The 18086-nt window shown below is 40.7% G+C and overlaps 1 protein-coding gene across 3 annotated transcripts in view; it reads right to left on the minus strand.

Moving 5' to 3' along the window:
* slco2b1 (solute carrier organic anion transporter family, member 2B1) overlaps positions 1–18086 on the minus strand; it is a 35803-nt gene that overhangs the window by 10742 nt on the left and 6975 nt on the right. For 2 of the 3 annotated variants that reach the window (XM_084730134.1, XM_084730135.1), the window contains exons 3-7: positions 17075–17212; positions 15517–15679; positions 14365–14592; positions 13254–13352; positions 6127–6257 (exon numbers count right to left, since the gene is read on the minus strand). In XM_084730134.1, coding sequence (XP_084586260.1) covers positions 6127–6257; positions 13254–13352; positions 14365–14592; positions 15517–15679; positions 17075–17212 — 759 coding nt within the window. The remainder of the gene's footprint in view (positions 1–6126; positions 6258–13253; positions 13353–14364; positions 14593–15516; positions 15680–17074; positions 17213–18086) is intronic. The other variant, XM_084730136.1, reaches the window with a different exon arrangement.

Consider the following 18086-nt stretch of genomic DNA (forward strand, 5'->3'; position numbering starts at 1 on the left):
AACCCTGACTCAGGGCGGCAGCTGAAAATGGTTTGGGTTCTCCTTTACAGTCGACGTACAGCAGATACAGCTTCGTTACGGCTGCTGGCGATCCACACCGCCAATAAATGGCTGGACTCAAAATTAATTTTTAATTTGTTCCTGACGGCTCCATTCTGTGGATCGTGAAAGAAGGAGAGAAGGAGGAAGATGGCCGTTAGACGCCTGAGATCATGACTGATTGATTGTTTTTTAATGCAGCTAAATGAACCACATGAGTTCCTGGAGTTTGTTCTGTGCTTAGAAGATCTGCTTTTAGCTTCCAAGCTCCAACGACCTGGAATTCTTTACAAAGCACCTTAAAAAGTAAATAGTTTGGTGCCCAAAATGAGTTTAAAGGGATAGTTCACTCAAAAATGAAAATACAGTCATTATCACCTCACCCTCATGCTGACTGAAGGTCAGGTTTAGTCGTGTTAATCGACAAAACACTGCTGGAGTTTCACAAGAAAACAGGATCTCCCAAACTATTTAAGTGAATGGTGACCAGTTTTCAAATGGTAAAAGCAACCAAAAAACAGCATAAAATGTCTCCATGCTGCTCGTCTGCTGTAATCCAAGTCTCCTAAAGTCCCAACATGCCAAGTTGATTAAAACATGTTATTTCCACCATGTTTTTATCCTGAATCTTCACTGTAGATCTTTAGCTTGGAGCCACGTTCACGTGCACACTGTCTGAACTGAGTGTGTGTGATGTGACGGTGTGCAAACAGCAGGTCGGGACTTTAGGAGACTTGGATTACAGCAGACAAGCAGCATGGAGACATTTCTGTTTGAAAACTGGTCACCATTCACTTCCACTGTTTGGGAGATTCTGCAACACTTTTCACTTTTCCTGTGAAACTCCAGCAGAGTTTTGTGGACTGAAAAACTAAATCTGACCTTCAGTTGGCATGAGGGTGAGGAGATAATGACTGAATTTTCATTTTCAGTTCTGTAACTGATAAAAGCTTGTGACTTCTGCAGAGTCATCTGACCTGAGAGTGAAGCTGATTGTTCTCTTTCACACTGAAGACAAAAGCCATGTGTTAGAGGGTGTCAGCGGGTTTTTGTCCAATGGGCTTAAGGGGATAAAATGATGGCATTTTATATCAACAAGTCAAAGGTCAGCTTTGACTGTTCAGCTCTCTAACAGTCCTGTAAAAGTTGAGTCGAGGGGATGAGGGGCGTAACAATAATTTAAAGTAACCAGAGAAAAAGGAAGAGGGGAGAAAGACAAAGTGCAAAAATTAAGTTAACTTCAAATTATGTAAAGTGAACAACACAGCAATAAATGTTAACTTAAAATTCTAAATCCATCCATCCATTTTCTGTAACCGCTTATTCCCAAAGGGTCGTGGGGGGTGGAGTCTATCCCAGCTGACACTGGGTGAGAGGCGGAGTTCACCCTGGACAAGTCACCAGTTCATCACAGGACTGACACACAGAGACAGACGACCACTCACATTCACACCTACGGGCAATTTAGAGTCACCAATTAACCTAACATGCATGTCTGTGGACTGTGGGAGGAAGCCGGAGAACCCAGAGAGAACCCACGCAGACACAAGGAGAACATGCAAACTGATCCAGCCAGCAGGGGATCGAACTCAGGACCTTCTTGCTGTGAGGTGACAGTGCTGACCACTGCACCACCGTGACGCCAAAATTCTAAATCACAAAAGTAAAAGGACACAGTATTCTTGTTAAAAACTACTCAGAGTGCCACAATGGCCACTGCAGGACGAGTCTGCAGACCAAAGTCTGCAGACTGACCCACTGCAGACTGTCCTGTTCTGCTGCAGACTCCCTGCTTTTAAGCACCAGCAGCAAGGAGGGGGAGGTGCACAGCAAACAGCACACTCTGTGGCACGTAACATAAGTCTCTACATCAAGACATGTCACGTAAACAAAAAAAAAGGGACACATAAGAAGACATCAGATGGTTTGGTGCTGTTGAACTGTGCAGTGAAATCAGTTTGTGGAGGAGTGTTGGCTCCGTCACAAAAACTCATCAACTGTTAATGTTTTTCTAACAGAGACGAAGCGCTCGGTGCCAGCAGGTTGCTCAACACACTGATATCAAAAACACACAGCAGCAACTGCAGCCAAAGTTCAGCTGAGCTGAGCCAAAGCTCAGAGTTACTTTCAGTTTTAAAATTGTGTTACAAGAAAGACTTTCAGCAAAGACCTCAAACCTGAAAACTGCCCTAAGATCAAACTCATGGTTTTAAACAGCCCTCTTGAACTCTGAGAAAATGATTGCCAGATGAATCACTAGTTGAAAAATAGGTCAAACGTGAAAACAAGTGGAGTGCTCCACATGTTTTCACGTTTGGACATATTTTTCAACTGACAAGATTAATTAATAGATTTCATTATTTTTCTTTTTTTTCTGAGTTTTTTACGTATTTGTAAATGAAATGTCTGGATGTTAATTCAAATTGTACTCAGTACTAAACTATGATTGTAAAAGTAACTAAGGAGATCTTACTATTTGTGATTAGTTACTTCCATGATCTTTTTTTTTTTGGAAAGTACTTTTGACTCCACTACTTTTCTAGGAAGGTTGTCGTTCCTCGTTACTTTTAGACGAAGCAGAGCTTTGAAGTCAGCTGCTGCTGTTTTTTCTTTTCTAAAATGTGATTGGTCACACGCTGTGTTCCTCACAGAAGGAAACCGGGTGAACTGAGGCAACACACACCGTCCTGCACACACACCGTCCTGCACACACACCGTCCTGCACACACACCGTCTTGCACACACACTGTCCTGCACCAACCTGCACACACACTGTCCTGCACACACACCGTCCTGCACACACACCGTCCTGCACACACACCAACCTGCACACACACCGTCCTGCACCAACCTGCACACACACTGTCCTGCACACACACTGTCCTGCACACACACTGTCCTGCACACACACCGTCTTGCACACACACCAACCTGCACACACACCGTCCTGCACCAACCTGCACACACATCGTCCTGCACACACATCGTCCTGCACACACACCGTCCTGCACACACACTGTCCTGCACACACACCGTCCGGCACACACACTGTCCTGCACACACACTGTCCTGCACCAACCTGCACACACACCGTCCTGCACACACACCAACCTGCACACACACCGTCCTGCACCAACCTGCACACACACCGTCCTGCACACACACCGTCCTGCACACACACCGTCCTGCACACACACCAACCTGCACACACATCGTCCTGCACACACATCGTCCTGCACACACACCGTCCTGCACACACACCAACCTGCACCAACCTGCACACACACTGTCCTGCACACACATCGTCCTGCACACACACCGTCCTGCACACACACCGTCCTGCACACACACCAACCTGCACCAACCTGCACACACACTGTCCTGCACACACACTGTCCTGCACACACACTGTCCTGCACACACACCAACCTGCACCAACCTGCACACACACTGTCCTGCACACACACTGTCCTGCACACACACCATCCTGCACCAACCTGCACACACACTGTCCTGCACACACACTGTCCTGCACACACACTGTCCTGCACACACACCGTCCTGCACACACACCGTCCTGCACACACACACACAGACCAACTGTCAGCTCATATTTCAACATGTTTCATCACTCAGGGAATCATTTCAGATGAAACCTCTGGATAAATCACCTCATTTATCTCGTCTCTCTTTAATTTCCTCTAAATCTTCCTGTCAGAGCCGCTGAGGTAACAGAGATTCAGGCCATTTTTTACATTTTCCATCCTGTTCACAGGAATGATTGTGAAAAAAAATCCCCATGGTAAATCATAGTGGTGTGTATCTGACTGACTGAGACTGATTCAAAACGGATCTCGATACATTCAACCATACAATATATCTTAGAAATCTTTAAATGGCCAACGATTCAGTTTGATACGATTCAGTTCTGTCACGATACGATATGATGCAATACAAGACAATGCAATGTGTGAATCTTTACATTTTGATTCAGTTAATGCTCCATCTGTAGAGTGCTGTTAGCTGCAAAAATAAATCCTGATAGTTTTATTAAATATAGTAACAGTAGAGACAGAGAGGAGACATTACAGTGATGTTAACGTCTTATTATGAGTCTCGTGTGTAAATGAGATCCTGTAGCCTGAAACTTTAAAAGTGTTTAAAATGTGAGTATTTGTGCAGTAAGATGATGAGCTGCTGCGTTTCATATTCAGAGTGCTGTGGTTTAGATCAGTGTGGAGGAACAGTGAAGTGTTACCTGCTCTCACAGTCACATGACGTCTCTGTGGTCAGACTCGTGTCTCTGTTCTCTGCTGTCCGACACGTTTTACATCAATGATCTGCAGCAGAGTTTCTCATCTTTCTTATGAAACACAAACTTATTCTACACTTAAGCGTTATGAAAGTTTGGTGGTGCGACGTGGTACAGTGTCACTTCTGTCGCTGTTTTCAGCGCCGTCTGTTTTAAGTAAATGAAGAGGAGACACAGGAGAGGGAGGAGGGAGCGCTTGTTTTTGTGATCGCAGCAGCAGGCGTCCAGTGAGGGCGGTGCAGGCAGAGACAGCAGGGGAGAGAAGACGAAGGAAAGTTAACAGCAGCATCTTCCTGGTGTGAAAAATTAAACGTGCGTCCTGATGAGATGTATCAATACGTTAGTGCTGCATCGATTTGTTTCTGAATCATGTTCAGCTTTTTACTGATGCAGGTCGTCTGAACCGATGCACTCGTATCTAACACATTAAAGTCTGATGCATCGGATGCATGAGTGAATCGTTACACCTCTAGTAAATCATAATTATTAGATAAAAAGTAATAATGATGACATGCATAATTACGATTAGACTTTTTATCTCATATTTCCAATATTTTATTTCATAAACATGATTTACCGCAGGGATTATCTTTTCTCTCACTGATAGAAAGGGGCTTCCATACATATCTTTTGTTGCTAACAAATTTTTAATGACATTTGATTGAGTATTTCCAACTTACTTTAATAAAAAATACCAACATGGAAACGGCACGTGTGTCTATCACATTGGCAAAACACAAGTTGTCAACAGCTGCTCATATAAAAATATTGATCTTAGTCACTTTTTAAACTTTCACCTTTTATTTCATTTAAAAGTTGTTCCCCTGTTTCCTGATGTCTCGTCTCTCTTGTGCTACAGAAAGAAGAATTTTCTCCTTCTGGGCATTAATAAAGTCTCTCCCATTATTTTCTGGCATGTTCTGCATTTTGATGCAGATTAAAAACATTTTCTGTCATAAAAATAAAGACCGGCTGCTTTAACATTTTACATCACTGTAATGTTGATGCCTGCAAATCAAAAGACATTTTTAAACTGTTTCATCTTAAAACTCCTCCTCCTGTTTCTGCTGTGTCATTAAATCGTCTGCATGTTGCCCTTTGACCCCAGCTGATCGTTATCACATTATCATCAGCAGAGTTCACAGCTTCTAATGATCGACTGCTCTGCTGTGAGTCGAGCAGGAACATCTGCTGAGTCACTGCAACTTCCAGTTTATTGTTCACATTTACATCTGAGTCATCATTACATCTAAGAAACTGTAGAGACAAAGTGTCAGGTATATTTATAAGACTGGTCGACTGAAACCAGATAAATAAGTGAAATCATTTTTCTTTGGATGTTTAGATGAGCTGAGACTGATGCTGTTGTTTTTATTTTACTGTTTTGTCACGTCTGCAGGCCTGTACGCTTTGCATTTCTCTACATGTTGAAGTGCTGCACATGTGGCTCTAAGACGACCGATACGCCGTCTCATGAGTTTGGACAGTGGTGTCTTTTTTGTCGTCTTTCAAAACACATAAAACACAAGAGCAAACATGTGAGGAATGAATTTAATGTTGTCTGCTCTAACGTAAGCTGCATACATGTGCAGCATGTGCAGCTAACTAGCTTACTAGCTGCAATAACGTTAGCTCCAGCAGGGTTGTGTTAGACATCAAATGTTAGCATGTATGGCTAACTAGCTTACTGGCTGCAGTAGTGTTAGCTCCAGATGAACTTGTACTGAAGAGACACAGCTGCAGAGTTTTGATCAGGTCGGACTGTTTGTGCTCACCTCTTTGGGCATGTTTCTGGGGAAGAACAGGTATGGTAATGCAGCGAGGAAGAGGAGGCAGGACGCCACCAGGAAGCCGAGCCACCACGCTCCCACCCAGCGCAGATCCTTATGGTTCAACACGATCTCATCTGGAGACACAAGAGAGCACAAGTCAGTCATGAAACGCAGACTGAACTCTAACAAAACGGTTTAGATCAATCAATAATTAAACGCAGGTGTGCATCATCACGTTTCACACATAGAATTAAATTTAGAGTCAGAAAAAAAAGAGCCTGTTAAATATAAAGAGTATAAAGAACAGTTAGTGGTATTTAAATGTAGAAAGTAAGAGCAACAAGTTATCAGACAAATAAAAACTGACCTGAAAAATCTACTTGAGTAGAGGAACAAAGTATTTGTATTTACGTCTCACCTCTGATTATCACATGAGACAAAGAAGCTTTGAACAGTGAATGTTTGACTTGAAAAATCTCTCACAATGATATGAGCATCAAAATAGTTGCTAATTATTATTTTTCAATTGCCTAAAAACATAATCGATTAATTATAATTTTACTAACTTTGAACATTTAACTCTTGTTCTGGTTTTTCTGTGTGGATAATAATGCTTTAGAAAAACAGAATATTTTATTTTACAGCTACTATAAAGAGTTTAGTTTCAGTTTCATATTGATGCCTCTGTATGACCTATTTAAGTTAATGTGATCCATGAGAGATTTTTCTGTAGAGTTATTCTAAATTTCTGCCACCGTGTCACTTTCTCCTTGAAATCAAACGAACCCAGCCTGTCTTTACTTGAAGACATTATATTTCGGTTGTTACAGTGGAAACTCTACCACTTTTGTCCACTGAAGGCTCCAAAATCAACAAAATATGAAAATTAATAAAATATGAATGGCTCTAAAGAAATAAATCTAAATCTAAATGAATCTGCTTCAGTGAAGACGAGACTGTCTTCTGTGAATATATTTCAGTTCTTGCCAAACTGGACGTCTGCCATCAACCAATAAAACAGCATGTTGACTAATCATGAGTCACAAACTGTCAGCATCAATGAGTGACCTGCTTATCAATACAATCCTGGTTTTTATCCAGAACAAAGATCAACTGAGTCACACAATGATCCTCAATCTTTTATTGACACTCAGGTAGACTCACACACACACACACACACACACACACGTTTTCACATTCATACTCGTGGGGACTGACTAGAACATGCATTCCAGATCTGCACAACTATAAGCTTATTCTCAGACACACGTCTCTACATTAGACACAGAAATGTGACATGATGTCACGTGTTCGCCTGTTCATAGCTCTGACTTTTAAAATACCAAGCGTGACCAACTGGTCGAACACGGCTGTCAGGTCAGGTTTCCAACACTCAGGTGCTCAACTGTAAACTCACCAATCAGGCTCAAGCAGGATAGAAAGTTCAGACATTTTCAAGAAGAGCTCAGGTGAAATGCAACTAATTTTCCAACCAGTGATCACTCTGGCAATCTACTTTCCATTAATCAATTAGAAAATATTATATATATATTATATATATTCACATTTAAGAAACTGAAATCAGAGAATTTAAGCTTTTTTTTCTCAAAGATTTACTCAAAAAGATCAATGATGATCTGATTAATCAGTGTCATGAAGAAACCAATATAGGACATCTTAAGCCTCCTTCATACATGAGATAAAAGAAGTGCATACATACATACACACATTTAAAATACTTTATTAAAGGTAACCTGCAGATATAAATCTTAAAGTTGGAGAATTTCTTCTATAATCTTTAATCTAAGATCCTGTGACCCACCTGTGAGTCATGACCCAGTGTTTGGGAATCACTGCCCTACATTGTTGTTTTTGACACACATTTCTACGCCATGTACGCCGTCCTGTGATTTTACATGCATTTTGATTTGTCTATACATCCTGTAATGGACACAAAGTTTTGACCAGATCCAGCTATAGGTGAAGAGATTACGCTTAGAATTTTTATATTTCATGTTTTCTTTTTGTCTTCACAAATGTTTTTACTATGTCAGTGTTTTAAATTCTTTTTAGAATCTGTTCTGCTTTTCAAAGCAAAATACAACCTTTGGAAAAACAAGGATTTATTGGTTGATTTTATATTGTGGAGAGAACAAAATGAGACAAAATGAGACAAAATGAGACAAAATGAGACAAAATGAGACCTGTTTTCAAAATCGTCCTAAAGCAGCCATATAAAACTGTAAAAAAAAAAAAAAAAAAAACTAACCTGAACATAAACTTAATGTAACTTCAACACTAAAATTAAACCTCACCCCTCAAACAGCCATTTGAAGAGGTGAACACAGACAATGTCCTCATTAGGACAGGTGTCCTCACTTTGTAGGTTACGATCAAGGTCCTCACAAAGCTGGAAGCCCGGCAAAAATGTCCTAAACATACAAATTCCACATGCATGCATTAACACACACACACACACACACACACACACACCATCATGTGCACCCATACGCTGACTTGCACAATGACCTCCTCCCTCCATTCACACACCCACCATGGTATCAGGAAATATGTTTTTGTTTGAACAAGCCTCTAAAGAAAGTCAAGATCCATTAAACTTGGTGTCACACAACCGGAGCGTCTAAGTTTCACTGAACATCAACAAACTGTCGCGTCCTGGAACTGATTTGAAATATGATGTGAGCTTCTGTTGATGGTGCAGAGAGTGTGAAGATGCATGTAGTCAACTTTCACATCAGCTTCTGTTCCACCAGACTGCTGAAGCTGAAAACTCCTTCTGTGTACGTTCATGATGACAAATCTGGATATAGCAAATCTAATTTCACGTAACACAACTAAATTAATTATTTATTTAAAGACACTGTCACCAGGTGTTCAGATGAGCTCAGTTCAGTTCACAGAGACTCAAAACTGAGTTCACATTTTTTAATTTGAAGTTTTATTTTAGATTTGAAAAAGATTTCCTCCTGGCAGGGACACTGGAGTCTACATAATGATTCTCTCCTGAATGGTGGACAATATTCACATTTCTGTATTTATTTGATTTCTAAATCTAAAGTTACTTTTAAGTAAATTCAGATTATTATTATCTTAGACAAGTAGCATAAAACCTTAAGTAACATTCTTAGATACTACAGCAGTAATGTGATTACTTTGAGATGTGCTTTTATTTGAGACACTGTGCCTCCACCAAGGGGACAATGGTAACGCTCTGACTCCTTGCATGAAGTTTAATATTACAGTCTTGTTCTTATTTATGAAAATATATTAACTGGATTATTGATTACTGCACATATGGATGGCAGTGTATTTCAAATATTCTGAGGGTGATGTAATATCTCAAAATAACGACTTAATACCTTAAAATAATGACTGAATATTTAAGTCACTCTGAAAAAGTTTGCCGTCATTTTGAGTTTAGAAGACATTATCATCAGTATAATTTGTGTGACTTGAGCTAAAAACAATGTATCATCTTATTTTTACATGTGGGTTTTATTTTTGCATCTTTGCACTTTGAGCTGCATTGCTTGTATGAAATAAAAATGATTATTATTATCATTATTAGTCTAAGGTCCAGTATGAATCTGAGAACATTTTTCTAAATGAGGCCTGTGGTCGCACCAGAACAAGTCAGTGGGTGTTCGAAAACAACACACAGGGCTGCACTGGTGGGCGAGTGTTGCTTCAGGCAACAGTGAGACAATGAAAAACAATCCAGCTTCAGTCACTAATGCATGAGTCTGAAGTCAGGAGCCGGAACATTTCACAGAGGTTTGTGTTACTCACTGGAACACACTGCAAAGTTTCACAGTAGTCATTTTTTTTTTCCTGGTTTTGGGACAATCGTTGGTTAAACAGTAGAAATATTTTTTATGTTAATCATGTTACAAAGTAAATTGTATAAATATGTTCAGGTTATCATTATTCTGGTAATCTGGTATTCTGGTATTATATAATATTTCCACATTAAAATATCTAAAAACAACTGGATCTATGTTACATATTTTGTTTAAACATGTACTTACATTATGACAAATGTTTCCAACAGTGTTCAGACCAGAGAAATCTGCCAATTCCTGCTGAAATTGACACGTCGCTAAGCCCCGCCCTCCTTATTTACTGTTGCTACTCCTGCTAAACTTCACCAAACGTAAATTGGGAGAACACGAGGTCTGTGATTCCTTCCTTCCTAATGCTAATGCTAATGCTAACTTGACTTGAGTCAGCTGAGAGACTCCAGCTGATGTTTTAATGTTTCCATCTGACACGTTTTAAAACAAGAACCCTGTGAAAGTGTTTATGTAAAGTTAGCTAACAGCTGCGTACATGATATAACATTAATGCTAACAGACTGAGGCTAAAGCTAGCTTACATCTCAGCTAACATTGGTCAGATGGTGAAATACAGCAGGTATATCTACATGATAGATGACAGAAATACACTCATTAACGTGGGAAAAGGAAGAGCAGGGACTCGATTAGTGCAGCGGACCTTGAGACGGGTCACCCAGCCAGACCAGCTGGACCACGATCACTGTATAAATATCCCCATGGTAAGTCATAATTATGAGATTTAAAAAGTCAGAATTTTGATATGAAAAGTCAGAATTATGATTTTTTGTCTCATAATTTTTACTTCTGTGTTCTTCAGTCTGTGAGCGACCATCCTGCAGCTGCTACACTCTGATTAGGCAACACAGCACCTTGTTGGATGATGTTGGTGTTTCGTAACAGAAAAAGTTGAGCCTGGTTCAACTTCTATTCCGGATGATCCTGTTTCTGTTTCTGCTCTGCTTCACCTCGACTCACTTCATTTAAATTAATGAAGGGGTTTATGTTTTTTTCACAAGGAGCTCAAATTGGTCTGAACACAGTGAAAGGTTGTAGCTGCAAAACCCTTGAGTTAAAAGAACTGAATTTATCACTCATATATTCACATGTCAAACTCAAAGATTTACAGTCTTACTCAGTCCTTCCAGGATTTTGCAGACTGTTTTAGGGATTGTTGCAACATTTCTCAAAAATTGTGATGCATCCATTGCTTGCAATGAAATTGGAAGCATGAGAAAATTGCAAAACCTGATCTTTCTGTGTGTATAACCCAGCAAAAATGAAAGGCAGCTTGTTCCAAAAAAGAACATACTTTACCAAAAAGGCTCAGGATTACAAAAAAATCAAAAAGAAGCACAATCTTTTTGCAGACAAAGCTCAGTCAAAACAGGAAGCACAAAATTACAAAAAAATGTGTGCAAAGAGTGTTGAAAAATGTCAGTAACAATGACAGACCTCATCAGAGTTGGAACTACAGTGATTAGTCAAGTTTGTGGGAAAGTTGCAGGTTGTGCAGAATTCACAGGGATTAGCTGAATCTGCATGAACTGTTGTGATCCTGGAGGGACTGTTTACTTTATCATCAGGAGTAAAATATGTCCTCTAAACATTTGATCAATGTCAGATCCCTGGTTTCAGATTGCTACCCTGTCGCAGCGTTGTTGTTCACTCGGTGTGAACAGCCTGAGGGCCGAGCGCTGCTGCTGCACGTCCGTTTCCCACGTGAATGAAAAGAGGTCAGGCAGGCGGTGAAGTGACTGTTTGCTTTAAAGAAACCTGTTAAACAAACACGCAGAGCCTCTGAACCAAAGTGACTCAGTGCTGAACTATGAGATCCATGTCTGCCGTCATACAGCTATTTCATGTCTCTGATATGAACCTGGATGTCTGTCAATATTCATTGAAATCTCAGACTGGACTGAGAAGGTTTGCTTGTGAATGAACTCAATAGATTTTTTTTTTTTTATCACTTTAGGATATCTTTGATATTTTACCTTCATTTTAATCCATTTGTAGCATCTGAGTTGTCATTGCTGCTATAAAAGGGTGTTCTGACTTGGACTTGTCTCTGTCTCAGGGGTGTTCTGACTTGGACTTGTCTCTGTCTCAGGGGTGTTCTGACTTGGACTTGTCTCTGTCTCAGGGGTGTTCTCACTTGGACTTGTCTCTGTCTCAGGGGTGTTCTGACTCGGACTTGTCTCTGTCTCAGGGGTGTTCTGACTCGGACTTGTCTCTGTCTCAGGGGTGTTCTGACTCTGACTTGTCTCTGTCTCAGGGGTGTTCTGACTCGGACTTGTCTCTGTCTCAGGGGTGTTCTGACTTGGACTTGTCTCTGTCTCAGGGGTGTTCTGACTCTGACTTGTCTCTGTCTCAGGGGTGTTCTGACTTGGACTTGTCTCTGTCTCAGGGGTGTTCTGACTTGGACTTGTCTCTGTCTCAGGGGTGTTCTGACTCTGACTTGTCTCTGTCTCAGGGGTGTTCTGACTTGGACTTGTCTCTGTCTCAGGGGTGTTCTGACTTGGACTTGTCTCTGTCTCAGGGGTGTTCTGACTCGGACTTGTTGGTTGGTTGTATAGATTCTGACTTGATTCAGTCTTGGGGGTATTTTTGACTCAAACTCAAGGTTTTTGACTTGGACTTTTTTCATTCTTGTGTCTTTTTTGACTTGTCTAGTGTTTGTTTTTTTTGTTTTTAAAAATAAATATATATTTCTAATTTTGTGACTCACACTTCATTTTCTCTTTGCTGACTAACAACCAAACATAGTTTGTGTGTGTAGTTTTATGCAGAAATGTGTGCAGAACTTTGTGAAATATTTTTTAATTTGTATTTGTGATCAATAAAGAAACGTTTCAGCAGATTTATGTAGTTTAGTCTTCTGTCATGTTTTAAACTAAGTGAAACTGTATCACAGTTTAAATTAAAAACAAACAGATGAAGAATGTTTTTGGGGCGTTTTTTTTTGTTTGTTTGTTTTTCTTGGTTCTTGATTTGGTCTCAGAAACATATGGAAAACAGCATGAATGTTATTTCCTTTAACTTAATGTCAGTGATTTGTCTTATTCAGCAGCAGCTCTGTCCTGTTTTTATAGCTGCCACTGAGGAAATGAGCAACATTCATCAGCTTTTCACTGTTTCTACTTCACACTTGAACAGACTGAAATCTTTAAGTGTAAGTGGCTGCCACATACAGGAAGTGCTCCCTGTCCTCTTAAAGTAAGTGTTATAAATGAGCTGGACTTTATGCAGCGTGTCAGTGCAGCTGTGTCTCCTCACCTTTGGATAACTTGTCAAAGTCGACGTAAAAGTTCAGCATGAAGGCGCCGGTGATGAAGCCGAAGGCCGGGCCGATGGAGGTCACAGCGAGGAGGATGCCTGAAAAACACCAGCAGGAAAAAACCCTGTGAACACCAACAAAATCTGACTGCTGCTGTCAGAAGAGAAACTGAGGTTTGACTGAAACACCTTCTGGAACGGTTATTAACATTTTCTGAAGGTTTAGTTGGAGGAAAATAGCTGCATCTAAAAAACCAACTTCTTAAAAATGACAAACCACCATCACCCAAGTCATAATATATGCGTCCGTGCGCTCCACCTGCTTTCACATGTTTGGACCAACCGGTGATCAATCATTTTTCCATTAATCAATTAGTTATTTGGGTAGTTAATGATGGAAATTGATTAAGTAATCCTGTCACAATCTTGTCAATTGAAGAATAGGTCTAAACGTGAAAACAGGTGGAGCACACGGACGTACTAGTGATCAACTAGTGATCAATCTGGCAATATTTTTCCACTAATTGATTAGACTGAATGAAGAGTAACTTTGTGTGATTACTCTGTGGACCAGCCTCAGTCTGGTGCCAGGGAGCCAATAAAAACCAGGTTTGTTCTGTGAGCAGAGAGGCTGCAGATGGACCTGCACACGCTGCACTGAGGCTGTTAACATGAAGTCAGGCCTGTTCTCAGTTTGTTCTTACATTTCATTTAATGATGCACAGATCAACTTCTGTAACGAGCGCGGCGTGGAGCTGCCGGCGTGGAAAATATTACACAACGTAAAGAAATGCTCGTGTTAAAAGGAAGTTTCCATGTGCCAATGAAACGATTCCATCCGTGCCAGCTGGAAATCATGACCAGGAAGGAGTTTTACACCGCTGTTATGTAACAGAGTTTGTGAGGAGAATAACGATAACAATAATTTTTAATAATTTTCATATGTTTTTAATCAGAGCAGGAAGTGAGACCCATGCAAGTTGTTGTAGTTTTCCATTATTCTCTATAATTCTGATTTTTATGACTGGAGCTTCTCACATTTATTCACTTTCCTGATCACGACCGGACTGTTTGAGTAAATCATGACTCAGCGTTTCCTCGGCGGGCTCACCGAGGTACAGCGGCGAGTTCTTCTTGCTGGCGTAGTCGTCGATGTAGGAGATGCCGAAGGGCTGGATGGGAACGGCTCCGATACCCAGCAGCAGCTGCCCCAGCAGCAGCAGCGGGTACACCACCTGCTGGGCGGGGCTCTCCTGCTGGCTGCAGCTCTGATTGGAGGGTGAGGTGGGGAGGGTGCTCTCTGATTGGCAGAGGCCAGAGCTGTTATCTCCTGAGGCTGCTGGGAAACAGAGAGAAAGTTTTTCGTCTACAAACGTTATATGTATTACACAGAGAAAAAATACTTCCAGGTTTTCTTGTTGTCAAGCTACAATAGTTGCAGGCAGATAATTGAACATGTGTCAGTTTTATATCTTTATATCAGGTTATTATGTTTTTATATCAGTCCTGACCTCCGATTTGCACTTTGACCTTATTTGGAAGTTCCTGTTGTCTGCCTATTGGGTCATACGAAAGCAAAAGGCAGTAACTAGTAGTTTCTCTTCAGCTTCAACCCCCTGATTTCTGTAACGTGACATTAAACCATGACATATATATAACATATGTCATATGTCACATGACATATGTGGTTGGTTTTGACACTGGCTGTCATGAGACCATTACATGTCCTGAATATTTTCCTTTAGTTGTCATAAAGACTGAATGTTATAAGGCCAGTTTGATGACAGGAATACAGTACTGAGGGGATTTACAGAGTCCTGGTGGACAGATTGCTTTATTTTTTGTTAACTGCTAACAGCTGCTAAGTGTAGCTGCTGTTAGCTTGGTTAGCCACGCAGCTAACAGTCTTATTAGGTGACTTAACCCTGGACTCCTCGGATCCAAACCTGACAAGAAAACCACCTTGGTTCTGTATTCCCTGTCATCAACCTGCTGCCGCTGCCAGTCCCAGTCCAGCCGTGTTCAGTGGGAGCTCCCAGTCCCAGAGTCAGTGAGCTGCTCTTATCGTGGCTTTTTGGAGACACGTTTCAGACTAAAGACCAGTCCTCCAGTTGGAAACAAAGGTCATGTTCCCAACTGGCAAAAGTCTGATTTTTGGGTCACTAGTCAGGGTCAGAGTAAGTTTCTAGAAAGTGAATGTAAATATATGTAATGCATGTGTGTGTGTGTGTGTGTGTGTGTGTGTGTGTGTGTTTGATCTCACAGCTGACGCGGTCGGTGTAGTCATACGGTCCGCTCAGGAAGTGCGGCATTGCCATCAGCAGTGAGGCCAGGCAGGCCAGCAGAGCTCCGCCCCCAATGAACCGCGGTCGGTGAACTCGACTCCCGAAGAAACTCACAAAGACGATGAGGATCGTGTTTCCCACCTGGGAACAAAAAAAAAAAAAACCAAGAAGATTTATCTGACAGTAAAGAAGAACGAGAATCCGCTCAGTCAAAGATCTCAGACTTCTTCTGCGCTCACAAAAGGTTTATACCTATCAGATTTTTGGGGCTGAATAAACAGATGTTAAGACATTTGCCGACAAAATCTGAGAGAAATAAACCTTTTGAGTGGACAGAAGAAGTCTGAGATGTTTTACTTTAACTTGTGACAAATGGGAGAAAAAACAAAAGAGTTGTGTTTATATGTTGACTGAGTGTAAAATGATTTTGTTTCCAGTGGTGGAGAGCTGCTGGGTTTACCTGAGGTCATTATGTACTGATGGAAACACGTAACAGGAGAGTCAATGAAGTACCTTCTTTTAATCTTGTGGCTCACAGTAATAACTTGTGTGAACAAATTGTTATCTTGTGATCATAATATAAAAACATATCAAGTTACTGGTTCATTTTTGATACTTTGGGTCTGATTTACTGAGATCTCAAATAAAGAACGCTGAGAACATTTGATTGGTATAAGGACTATTGAATGAAAATGAAAATAAATGCATCCCCCAAACAATTCATGAGAAGTGACTTTAAATCAGAGTGTCAGTAACAGCAGCCGTCTGTGCAAACTGACGGGTCGATAAACACCTTCTTTAACACAGACACAGTCAGTCAATGCAAATTATTTTCAGGGTTGGTAAATCACAGTTCGTGTGCTAAATTAACCTCTTTGCATTTTCTCCTCCCAGTATTTTGGACACTAGGGCAGAAACACTCCATATTGCATATTTATTAAGGCAAACATACTAAAGGGACAGTACGTGCTGTCATGCACATCTGGCAGATACAATCCTCAGTGCAGCATCATTTGTTTGCAGATGCAGATGATCGAGTTTATCATGTTTTTACACACACAAACCTTCAGTTAATCAGTTCCATTGAGTACATTTTACTGGTAACAGATACTTTTACTCTAGTAGAATTCTTAATGCAGTACTATTACTTGTAACAGAGTTTTTTTGCATTGTGGTTTAGTTATCTGAGTATTTCTTCCACCACTGCATCAAACATCAGGACACATATTTGTTTCAGTGGATACAACACAGTAACACACACATGTCAAAGATCCCAAAGCCCTGCAGGTGGACCGGATTTTTAGAAACTTGAATACTTGTCCTGAATTGGTTTTAATGAGATTTTGAAAACAAAAAATGTGCTGAAATGTCTTTATAAACTGTGCTTGTGTTTGTTCCGATACCAATTCCAGAATGAGAAACGCCTCTGATACAGCCTGAAATGCTGAATTGTGCATCAGTAAGTATGTAAGTTTATACATAATTTTTAACCCTAGAATGGGACCCTGTGACTTCCCAGCAGCCTCCTGTTCTGACCTCATTGAAAGAAGCCAGGAGTCCAGACTTCTGGCTGGAGAGGCCATAACGTCTCTCGATGGTGGAGATGGAGCTCTTCATGTAGCCCGACACCAACAGCTGCGCCAGCTGCAGTAAACTGTGGCAAAACACAAAGAACTGAAGACAGAGGATGAAGAAATACAGAAAGTTGGGAAAAGAGAAAGAAGAAGAAGATTTATAAATGACTGTTGTTTTGGCTGTAATATATTTAATGTAATAAATCCTAAAATGAGTCTGACATGTCACCATAGATCAAGGAAACATGTAAAGATGAAATACCAACTTCTCTGATGACAAAGCTACAGCTGCGGTGTTCTTTGAAATTTCTATTCTGGACTAGAATAGCTGTTTTTCTTTTTTTTTTTTTTTTTGCCTGTTTCACATTAATTAGAGCTCAAATTAATGCAGAATGATTGCCAAATGAGTAACTGTCTGTTTGTGAGTCATAAGAAATCATTAACAATCTTGTACCAGGAGTAGATGGTTATAACAGTTAAATTGAACAAAATGTTAATGGAGTTTGGCAGCAGTGAGACAGCGTGTATTTTCAGAGCAGTGAACTTCTGTGTTCGGCTGAACTTTCCACCAACAGAAAACTGACAGAGTTACAAACAGCTGATCAACTGACAGTGGAGGACTCGTCCTCACTTGATATGATCAGTTTATGATGTTGAGGTTGTCCTGCGTTCCTGAAGAGCTCCTGCAGCCTGCAGAGCTTCAGTCTGGGGAAGAGGAGGGACACAACTCTCTTCAAACATAGATCAGATATTAAATAGTACTTCAATAAGTACAAGTATTTCAACTCACTGTCTGGACTGCTGTACTCCTTTTTGGACACGCAGTTGCTACACATTGCTCCTTTAAGCAAACAACAGACATGATGTGAAAAAGTGAAATCAGGAGTGACTGATGACAGCGGGCTCATCAGAGCTTTCTTACACAACCTGCACAGAGGAAATGTTTCCAGGGTTCAGGGAACAATAGCAGGATG

Source organism: Lutjanus erythropterus, chromosome 11, assembly GCF_056507025.1.
Source record: "Lutjanus erythropterus isolate fLutEry1 chromosome 11, fLutEry1.hap2, whole genome shotgun sequence".
In the NCBI taxonomy this organism is placed as follows: Eukaryota; Metazoa; Chordata; class Actinopteri; order Lutjaniformes; family Lutjanidae; genus Lutjanus; species Lutjanus erythropterus.